This window comes from Bufo gargarizans, chromosome 1, assembly GCF_014858855.1.
Source record: "Bufo gargarizans isolate SCDJY-AF-19 chromosome 1, ASM1485885v1, whole genome shotgun sequence".
Classification (NCBI taxonomy): domain Eukaryota; kingdom Metazoa; phylum Chordata; class Amphibia; order Anura; family Bufonidae; genus Bufo; species Bufo gargarizans.
The window spans coordinates 507384064-507395390 of NC_058080.1; the positions used below are offsets into that span (position 1 = coordinate 507384064).

Sequence of the window (11327 nt, forward strand, 5' to 3'; positions counted from 1 at the left end):
CTTTTCAATCAAATGTTTATTTAGAGCAAATTGATGTAATTTAGATGTTTTTTTTATGGATTTCTTTTTAAGACCCCATGCATACAACTATGCCCTTAAGTCCTTACCTGTGCCTGCGCTGCGAGCTGCTCTGAAACACATGCGGTCACCGGGAGCAGGCAGTTCCGAGAACAGCCTTCACCGGGCTGCTCCCGGTGACCGCATGTGTTTCATAGCGGCTCGCGGCACAGGTAAGGACTTACCTCTGCATCGCTGGGCTTGGGAATAAAGATGGCAGATCGCATGTGTTCGTCGGCGAACACTGTGAACTGGCCATCACTGGTCCCCAAACCTCAAAGCCGCTAAATATGGATACCTTCTGTGTTCAATCTGCATTTTTCTCACCCCCATCACAAGGAAATGACTATTCTTGTCCACATTATGGACAGAAAAAGGATATGTTCTACTGTTTGCAACATGCACATACAGATGCATATGGCACACTGATGCCATCCAATTTTGTGGACCTATTAAAATGAATGGGCCCATGTGCAATCTACAAAAATTGTGGATTAGACACAATGCAATATACAGTTGTGTCCCAACTAGTTATTAATTACATACTTTTATTTCTCTAGGAGTTTTGGAGGACAGGTCTCATGGGACAGCTCCGTCTGTATTGGAGCAACGTATGACAGCTCAGACACCTCCATTACACATCACATTGTAGACAGGCCGAATGTAGGACCACAGATCATCAACAGGTAATTCTACCCCGACACGTTTTTTTTTGAGTTTTTTATGCAAATAAATTAACGTGTTTTTTTTCGCTTTATAAGATGCACACGATGATAAGACGCACCTAGGTTTGAGAGGAGGAAAACAGGAAAAAAATATTTTGAACCAATTTCACACTGTTATGGGGGATCTGCGGATGACACACTGTTATGAGGATAATTGGGTGATGATGGGATGATGCAATGTTGTGTGACTATAATCGCTCTCATCCTAAAGAATACAACCATGTACTGCAGTACATGGGTCTTTTCTGAAGGATGAGGGGGGTTATGGTCCCATTTTAATATAAACACCGTCCAGAGACTTTACTGAAATATTAAATGTGACTATAACCCCCCTCATCCTTAAGAATACACCCATGTACTGCAGTACATGGGTCCATTCCTATGGCTGAGGAGGTTATAGTCCTATTTAACACACAATAAATTTTTAAGTCTGCCCCTGAGCTGTTACAGTGCAGGGGGTAGCACAGGGCGACAGAGGCCACTAAAATGTCTTCCTTCCTGCTATCTCACATGAGCGGCGCTCGGTAGCCAGGCTGGAGGGAGTAGGCTTATTGGTGGAGGCGGCAGTTCCTGCCTGTGCTTACCACCAATCAGCAGTATAAGTGGATGGCAGAGGAGAAGGAGAACTGCTCTACTCTCGCCTTCAAAGATCTTTAGGGGGTGAGATATTTGCTATATATGTGCATTAACACATCTTCCTGGATTTTAGGCTACCTCATTGCTCCAATAGACAGTACAGGTAAACTGTACTCGCTGATTATAGTTCTGCCCTAATGGAGCAGAGCTAAAATTCTGGGCCATTTGCTAAAATGTTTCTCTTACACGTTTTGCAGTACATGCTGCCTGATATCCTTTGTGTCTGCCATTCATAAAGTGAAATGCAGCCTGTACTTTAGGTTTACTAATCCCTTACTTGTGTTTTATCTACAGGTATTATGTACAACCACAGTGGGTATTTGACAGTGTGAACGCCCGTTTGCGCCTTCCTGTTGAAGATTACTTTCCGGGTGTGCTGTTGCCTCCACATCTCTCACCTTTTGTCGAGGAGAAGGAAGGAGACTATGTTCCTCCAGAGAAACAGAGACTGCTTGCTTTGCAGAGAGGAGAGATAATTGGTAATTTACAGCGTTATTTAGGAACTGTTTTTATTTATTGCTTAGTTAGCATCCTAGCTTAGCTAAAATGGACCTTTATCCTTTTGGATAGAGCAGAGAGCTACTACAAAAGGGAGTTTCTTCTCTGGAGGACTTGATCGACAATGTATTGTTTGTTTCTCCACTCATTTGAAAGGGTGCTATATAATGGCTGCTGCAGGAGTAATGTGCAGTTATCCCAGCTTCACCCTTGTGGTGGATCATTGCATGGATTTGCACTGCTAGACCTGTAGGATCAGCTAATGACCAGCAAAGTTGTCATCTAGAAAGGTAGTTGTCCTAATTGGAGAACAACTTTAACCGCCTCCGGACCGCCTAACGCAGATGTGCGGTCCGGAGGCGGCAGCCCTGCGCAGAGTGACGCATATACGCGTCATCTCACGAGGGCCGAGATTTCCTGTGAACACGCGCGCGCTCACAGGAACAGAAGGTAAGCGAGTGGATCTCCAGCCTGCCAGCGGCGATCGCTCGCTGGCAGGCTGGAGATGTGATTTTTTTTTTTTTTAACCACTAACAGGTATATTAGACGCTGTTTTGATAACAGCTTCTAATATACCTGGTCCTCTGGTGGTCCCTTTTGTTTGGATCGACCACCAGAGGACACAGGTAGCTCAGTAAAGTCGCACCAAACACCACACTACACTAAAACCCCCCCCCCCCCCCAACCTGAGGCGAGTCTCCTGTCCCTGAGAGGAGCCAGGGAAAGGACTCGTCTCAGGTTAATTTGCGGGTTTTTTACACAATAAAAGCACACAGAGCTATGGGGACTGGGTATTGCGGATGTGCTAGCGGCCATCTAGCAACCCATGTCCTCAGCTCTATACACAAAATCCCGGTGACAGGTTCCCTTTAACTGTTCTCTAGTATGTTGGCAGTTGAAAGGCCAGGAATTAGAAAATAACTGCAGCAGCGTAGGCTTATTATACTATTACTTCTGCCTGTAGAGGGGGCATTCCTGAAAATAGTAGTATATTTGTTAATTGCTAGTCAGAAGATTCCTAAATCATTAAAATGACTCAAACAAAACTTATTGTTAATTTTGTTTGAACATATCACTAACTTAAAGCCCATGTAATAAAAAAGTAAAGGTGGCCATCTATAGTCAGTAGCTGTGGGACGAATGATTGTTTGTCCAAGGCCATCTTTCTCTACTCCCCCATACAGATGCACATTAAGTTTAGGTGAGCATGTATGTGTTGGCAATGTGAGAAGGGGGGCGTATCCCTTGTGTGAAAGAAATTCAGTTTGCCTTTTTGCTGTATACGGAACCATACATTTCAATGGATCCGCCAAAAAAAAAACGGAAGGTATTCCGTATGCCTTCTGTTTCCGTATTTCCATTCAAAGATAGAACATGTCCTATTATTGTCTGCATAACGGACAAGGATAGTACTGTTCTATCAGCCAGCTGTTCCGTTCTGCAAAAACGGAATGCGCACGGACCATTCATTTCAACTGGTCCGCAAAAAAATGGAAGGTACTCCGTGTTCATGTCCGTTGCGCAAAAAAAAAAACATGTCCTATTGTCTGCATTACGGACAAGGATAGGACTGTTCTATTAGGGGCCAGCAGTTCCGTTCCACAAAATACGGAATGCACACGTATGTCATCCGTAGTTTTTTGCAGATCCGTTTTTTGCGGACCGCAAAATACATACGGTCGTGTGCATTAGGGTACATTCACACGACCGTATAATTTTATCCGCGTCTGATCCGCATTTTGCGGAATAGATGTGGATCCATTCATTCCTATAGGTGAATAAAATATGTGGGCAACGTTCAGTATGTTGTCCGCATATGTAGTCCGCAAAAATATAAAGCTTGTACTACTATTGTCCGCACAGATCGGTCCGCGGCCCTATTCAAGTCAATTAATCCGCAAATTGCGGATGACATACGGAATTGTTTCAGTATGTCATCTGTTTTTTTGTGGATCAGTTTCCATATTATTCTTTCTTCCTTTTTTTTTTTTTTTCGCTTTTTTTTTTTTTTTCCCTCAGTTTTTTGCGGACCGTATGTCTTCCATTTTTTACGGAAGTCCTTTGTCCACAAAATGCAGACACACAGTTCTGTTATTTGCGGACAGCAAAATGGAAAGGATTACACACGGTCGGTGTGAATGTACCCTAAAAACAATGCAGCCACCATAACCTAATACGTTTTGGTAGTGCTGTCCATCATTTTGTGGCATATTACTACATTTATAAAGGTCTGTCCTACATTGGCATGATGTTTTTGTGTTTGTATCTCTGTTTGGAGTCCTCAATGAACCTTCATCTGTGGGGGATTCTACAGGGTACAGCAGGATTAGGTTCCTATACAGGGTCTCCTTTTTTTCTTTGGTATCTCTCCTTGTTATTCTCGCTCGTACCATTGGGGGACACAGAATACCATTGGTATAGGTGCTGCCACTAGGAGGCGACACTAAGCAAAAAAAAAGTGTTAGCGCCTCATCTCAGCTATACCCCTCCTGCAGACACTGAGCTAATCAGTTTTAGCTTGGTGTCCGTAGGAGGCAGACCTCCCTGCTTTGCAGGTCTGCTGATTTCATTTTTCTTTCTCTTTCCTTTAGCTGGGCTGCTGGCAGTCTCCAAGCTGCCTGCGTTCCCACCCAAGAGACTGGAGTCCAGGGGGTCCCCAAGCTGGCTGCTCGTTCCCGGTCTCCAGAAGGCAAGGAGGAGGTTCCTAAAGCCTCTGTATCCCGCCAGCCTTTCGGGTCACAAGGTTCGGCCTCCGCTAAGTCCCCTCTGTTACCGGTGTAGCTACCCTCACAAGGGATAACACACCGAAGCTGGTGACCCGGCTGGAGCTAGGGAGACAGAAAACGCTTGATGGGCGAGTATTCTCTCAGTCCCCAAGGGCCCATTTCCATTCCTCCTCGCTCCGCCTGCTCAGGTTTTTCCATGTCAATATTCCCCACTGAGACCTGCTTACCTTCTCCTGAGGCCTCAGTTTTGGGGGGGTGGGGGTTTGGTCGAGGGGACAATTATGTCAGGCCACCTTCTGCTTATTCCCAGCATTCCGGTCCATGTCTTCCGCCGGGGCTGTTGTTGATCAAGGCCCCGGCTTCTCTGCAGCCTAACCCCATCCAGCTCCCCATGGCAGTTCCGTAGCTCGACAATAAGCCAGCCCGGGGTATATCGCATGTTTGCTCTTCCGCTCCTTCCCTACATTGTCACCCCAACCGGAAGTTCTTCCGGTCGGCCCCACCTGTACTCAAGGCCCCTGCTCTGCGGCCTACATAGGCCACATCTTCAAAACTGTTTCGGGGGCTGGAACTGTTCTACAGGGCGCAACATTTTTGTGTCATTTCTTCCTCCCACCAGCGGCCAATAAGCTCTGCCCTGGGTTTAACCCTTTCCTTGCCTTCAGTACTACTGTGCTGGGCAAAATGCTTCCTGAACTCGAGACAGCTGGGGGTTTAGATTTGAGCTGTATGTAATTAAAAACTATATATATTATTAACCCTCGGAGCTATTTGGTCCTGTTCTGGACCTAGTTCCCACTGCCATTCCATAGTCAGAGTTCTTACCACTACAGCTGGATGCACGCACTACCGCTGGATACATACGTCCGGTAGCGCTACTTTCCTTCCATAAGCGGCAGTCTTGCACTACCGCTAAATACCGCATCCCCTGTAGTTCCATAGGCGAAGTCGTTTCACTACTACTGGATTCTGTAGGTCCTGTCACATTCCCCTCCTTCCTTGGGCGGAATATGTGCGCTTACCACTGGACCCTGTAGCATTACCCTCCTTCCATAGCCGGATTAATTGCACTTGCACTGGATACTGTACAGCCTGTAGCATTACCCTTCTTTCTTAGGCGGAGTAATTGCACTTGCACTGGATACCGTACATTCTGTAGCATTACACTCCTTCCATAGGCAGAGTAATTCCACTTACACTGGAAGCTGTGCTGCCTGTCGCATTGCCCTCCTTCTTTAGACTGAGTAATTGCATTTGCACTGGATACCGTACATTCTGTAGCATTACCCTCCTTCCATAGGTGTAATAGCACTACCACTGGATACAGTACAACCTGTAGCTTTACCCTCCTTCCATGGGCGGAATACTTGCACTTCCATTGAGTTTCGTTCAGCCTGTAGCATTACCCTCCTTTTTCAGTTGGCAGAGTGTTTGCACTTGCCTCTCGATTCTTTTCATTCTGTATCATCACTCTCTCGCATTGTCCTCTTTCCATAGGTGGACTATTTACACCAGCACTGGATACCTGACGTCCTGTAGCATTACTCTCCTTCCATAGGCGGAGTAGTTGCACTATCACTGGATCCTATACTTCCGCTAGCATTCCTCTCCTTCTGTAGTAGGAGTATTTGCACTTACTCTGGATACTGTACATTTTGTAGTATTATCCTCTTTCCATAGAGTAGTTGCTCTACAACTGGATACTATACAGACTATCTCATTACCCTCCTTCATTAAGTGGGTAATTGCACTTCCACGGATACCATACGTCATGTTGCATAACCCCCTCCGCAGGCGGAGTAATTGCACTAATACTGGTTATCTGTCCTTTCGGATTCCCCCCTTCTATAGGTGGATTAGTGGCACCACAATTGCACACTGTAGATCCTGTAGCATTTCCCTCCTTCCATTAGCGGAGTAGTTGCACAACTAGTAGTGCTTGCACTACCAGTGGACCCGGTACATTTTGTCTGGTTCTTCTCTTTCCATCAGCGGAGTAATTCCCTACCTCTGGAAGCTGTCCATCCTATCGCATTTTCCGTCTTTCTTAGGTGGGGTAATCGCTTGAATCTTGACTACCGCGACTACTCTCACTTCTTGTCACATTGCATCCTGTTCCATGGATGGCCTATTGCTAGACTCAGTCCCTACAGTCGCCTTATCCCCTGTCATAGGTGGTATTTTGGCACTACTACTAGATACTGTGACTACACCACACTATCCCCTTCCTCAGGTAGTCATTGATTGGATTGGATTGGTGTTGGGCGCCAACGTGGCAGCCTCTGTCTTCCAGGTAGGACTGTAGCTGACAGGCTCTTGACTCAATACGCTCGGCGTCCATTCTGTTAGTAGGTGGAACGTCTGCACTGCTTGCCAGTTAGTGTTTACCGCATCCCCTTTGTCCATGTGGAGTATCGTCCCCGGTGCTTTGTGCGGTATCTGCGCGCTATTCCTCCTTCTAGGGGTGGAACCTCCTCGCTAGTTGTAGCTGTGATGCTCCCTACATTTCCTTCTCACAGGTGGCACTGTGCTCATGTTCTGCCAGCACCAGGTGCGATAGATCCTCCAGGCCTTATATGTATGGTGTTCCTCAGGCGCTGGCTGACGGGTACTCTTATTCCTTATAGTGCTATCATCTGTCCATACCATGACATGCTGCAGCTGGTGGGTTTGCTCACTTCTCGTGGGTATTAGTACGGTTTTCTGTGCATGGTATAACCTGCTGATTTCTATGGTGCTGGCTTCGCACCTTCTTCCCTTAAGATGTAGTGCATTGCCTCTATCATCTACTATGGTGACAGCGTTGCCTCCTTGTGGTTTTGGGTATGCACTTATTCAATTTGCATATGTGAATTGTTTCTATGGGTCCCCTCCCCGTGTAGACCGTCGTACTGTCCTTGTTGTCACCCCTAGATGCTGGTTCCCTACTGAGCCGCATCAACCTCTTCTACTTCTCCCATTCTGCAGGGTGAGTAGTTGCACTTTCTCCAGATACTGTTTCTGCCTGCTCGGCCAGTTTCCATAACCATTGAGTTCTCGTATGCTCTCTTCTTCTGTAGAGTGCCTGCGTGGGTGGTATTGGTTCTGTTACCAGTTTTTTTTTCTGGGACTTGTGGCGTTCGGTATCCACACTCCCTTCCTGGTGCAGTATTTATGCTATCTCTGGTTCCTTTAGGCCCATTTTGTGCATTCCTCAGAGAACCCCATTCTTTTCTTCTTTAGGCAGGGTTGTTCTGCAGTGACGGTCAACAGTGTCTGATGAGTTTACACCACCTTCATATTTTTAGCCCTTTGGCCTAGGTGTTTTTTTTCTTCAGCTTCCGTTTAGATCCTCCAGTTCAGGCAGCTTTCCATGGCGTATCTGATTGCTTCTCTCCTCTCTCTTGTTCTGGAATTTAAGGTCCTCATCTACCTACCTCTACTTATCACATTGGCGTTCCCTTTGGGGAACACTTTTGTGCAGCAAACCTATTGACAATAGGTCTGAAGCTGAAGGTTACCCCCTCCTTTTTTGTGGCTTGGGTCAGTTTCACTGCCTTGTTTCCATTAACTTTCTTCATTCCCTCAAGAACTTTCTTGTGGGCCATTTTCATGCCTTTCATCCAGGTCCTCTAGCCTTGCCTTGTTCGTCATGGTAACGCTGGAGTGGTTTTCTCTTCTGGCAGCCTTTTATTGTTTTGGGACCTTGCCTTCTGGCACCCCTACTTTGTCCCCCGTGGGGGGCAACATTTTTGTCACATCTGCACTTCTCTGTCCCTTGCTATCCAGATGCCATTTTTAGTGTTTCTTCTTCCAATCAGTTATTCACTGAGTGGTTCCCTTTTTCTTCACACCATGTTGTCTGTTGATGGCACTAGCTTGTTTTTTTCCTGGGGTTCTGACCCATGGATATCACTTCCTCCGAAGTCTCCTTTATCTTCTGCAGTCTCCTAAGCCGTGACTTATATTCCCTAGACTGTTGTTCTTCTGCCCAGCCGGAGCCTCTGCGTGTTCAGCCGCTATCTGGCTGGCCTTCCTGGGAATGATTCTTCCTGTCCCTTTTCAGGGTTCTGGGTGTGTCCTCCCCCACATTTCTATTCGGGGCATTATGACTGCCCGTGGATTCGTTCTGGTCATTGGGGGACACAGCTCCCACCCCGTAAGTACATTGCTTACTGACCCATCTGCGCCTTTCTTACTTTTTTATTTTTTGTTGGCTTCTCCTGGCTGCACCTACTGCTTTTGGACAAACTGATTAGCTCAGTATCTGCAGGAGGGATATAGCTGAGAGGAGGAGCTAACACTTTTTTTTGCTTAGTGTCACCTCCTAGTGGCAACAGCTATACACATGGGCTTCTGTGTCCCCCAATGAACTCAGCGAGAAAAGGATTTTACAGGTAAGCACAAAAAATAATATTTTTTATTTACATATATGTGTAAGCATAAAACCACTAAAAATCTTAAATATGGCAATGATTGAGTAAACTGAAGGCAACAGAACAGCATGTTTATTTGATGAGCAAAAAGCAGAATGTGTGAAGCTAATGGGAATGGTAATGAAGCCCTGCTAAACAAATAAAGCTACCCATGCACCTCCTGCGAACAGTCGATCCTGACAATCTGGCTATGTAAATGTGCCGCCGATCATCCGAAACGCTCATTCATCGGGTGATCCTGTCGTTCATGCAGGCACCACTGATCGTGGCTTTCTGGGCAGCAGGTTGTTGTGTCTAAACAGCGATCTGCTGCTCAAAAACCATGATTCTGTATGAGGATGAGGGATCGCAATAGCCATCCCTCATCCTCCTAGTGTGAAGGAGATCGTTGCATATAAATACAGCGGTCTCCTTCATTGTATGAGCAGCCGACTTTCGGCCTTCCTTGCTGTTCAAACTTTGCATGTTTACTGGTGGGCCATTGGGGGAGATGGCAGAGGGTCTTGGCGACTGTTACCTAGTGTGTATAGTCAGCTTAACACACAACAGCAGTAGTGTTGTCACTGACGTCAATTAAGAGCAAGATTAATATTTGTTTTTAAACATTTTCCCCATTTACAGATGATGATGAAGAAGAAGATGACGATGATGATGATGAGGAAGAAGAGGAGGATGAAGATGAGGAGGAGGAAAAGAAAGAAGATGAAGTTAAGAGCAAAAAAGTTAAAGGGAAGAAGCAAAAAACATCTGGACAAAAGGTATCTTCTGTTTACAAACGGTTTTGACCTTAATTATTATAATTTTTTTCTTACTATATTAAAGCTTTGATTTACTTTTTCATATACAGAAGTTGAATGTGAAAGTTACTGCTGGTACTGTCAAAGTGGTGAACAAAGCACAAGTTGCTGAGCAAGAGAAAAACGAGGAAAAACGCTTGGCCATCATGATGATGAAGAAAAAAGAGAAGTATCTCTACAACAAGATAATGTTTGGCAAGAAACGGAAAGTCAGAGAGGTGAGGATGGGTTTACATACATTTGCCAGAACCCACAGTTCACAATACATCATGGTAGTATCTAAATAAAAAGCCTTTCATGCTGCTAAGTAAGAAAAGGAGCATGTGTTGAGACATTACATGGAAACTGCTAGGGAGTCATGTACTGCACATGTAGCTTAGCAATTCCAAAGAGGTAGATTTGTCTTGGTGACCAATTCCATTTAATATTTCACAGAAGACTCATTAGGTGTGGAAAATCTACTTGTGTATGTTCAGTGCCTGGTAAACGAACACCAGAGTGCTTGAAAATAGCGCATTGCATGTGTTAATGAAGAACTTTTCTTTTTTTCAGGCCAATAAGCTGGCATCAAAGAGGAAAGCCCATGATGACGCCAGTAAATCTGAACGCAAGGGAAAGAAGTCAAAAAAGCAATGATTAGCATCTCTAACAATGTATTCCAGTTGAGACCACCCAGTGTCTAATGAAATTCTGAGACTATTTCGATGTATAACTTATATGAACTGTCTGCAGACCATGATCCTTCTGCTATTTCCACAGGAGCATGAGATACAGTTTATCATGGTTTTATTTCCTCTGGGCTGTAAGAGACAGGGTGAATGGAGACTCCACTAAGTGTCATTACCGTTTACAGCATGCTGTATTGAAAAATCCAGATTGAACCCCCTGGGAACAGACTGTACCGTGTGTAAATAAAGGTTGTTTAGACACCTTTCACGTCAAAAAATATTAATATGAATGCATACGGTGTCATGTTGAGGCTTATGGCTTCCATCTAGATTTCTTATTGACAGGTAGCCCCTTCTTACTGGACATTTACTCCTTCCTTATAATGTTATGCTAAAAGTAACACATTTTGTGGAATATAAATGTTTTTATGTTTGTACAAATGTAGAAAAGCATTGTTTGCACCATCTGGCTCCTGTTTATTAAAAGTCTTCAAAATTTTTATTGATTATAACGTGTTCTTCTACTTTATATACACTGTAGCTACAGCCCTGCACATACATACATACATACATACATACATACATACATATTACAGAAAGGGCCATCTCCCATCTCTGTAACAAACTCTGCATATGTTACTTGCAGATTTTGTCATGGATTGTGACAGATTTGTCCCAGATCTCACCCCTTGCATTGCAGGGGCTATGAAAATAGGAAATGCCCCATTTTTTGCACCCATACACTGTCATTGTTGCTCTGCCTTTTATTAAACAATGTTTTGGGTGTTTTTTTTTTTTTGTAGTT

The 11327-nt window shown here is 44.9% G+C and overlaps 1 protein-coding gene across 1 annotated transcript in view; it reads left to right on the forward strand.

Moving 5' to 3' along the window:
* Positions 1-11029, forward strand: part of PES1 (pescadillo ribosomal biogenesis factor 1) — a 38265-nt gene extending 27236 nt beyond the window's left edge. The window contains exons 11-15 of the mRNA XM_044288463.1: positions 618-743; positions 1713-1897; positions 9679-9815; positions 9905-10072; positions 10407-11029. Coding sequence (XP_044144398.1) covers positions 618-743; positions 1713-1897; positions 9679-9815; positions 9905-10072; positions 10407-10490 — 700 coding nt within the window. The 3' untranslated portion in view covers positions 10491-11029. The remainder of the gene's footprint in view (positions 1-617; positions 744-1712; positions 1898-9678; positions 9816-9904; positions 10073-10406) is intronic.
* Positions 11030-11327: the final 298 nt, after the last annotated feature.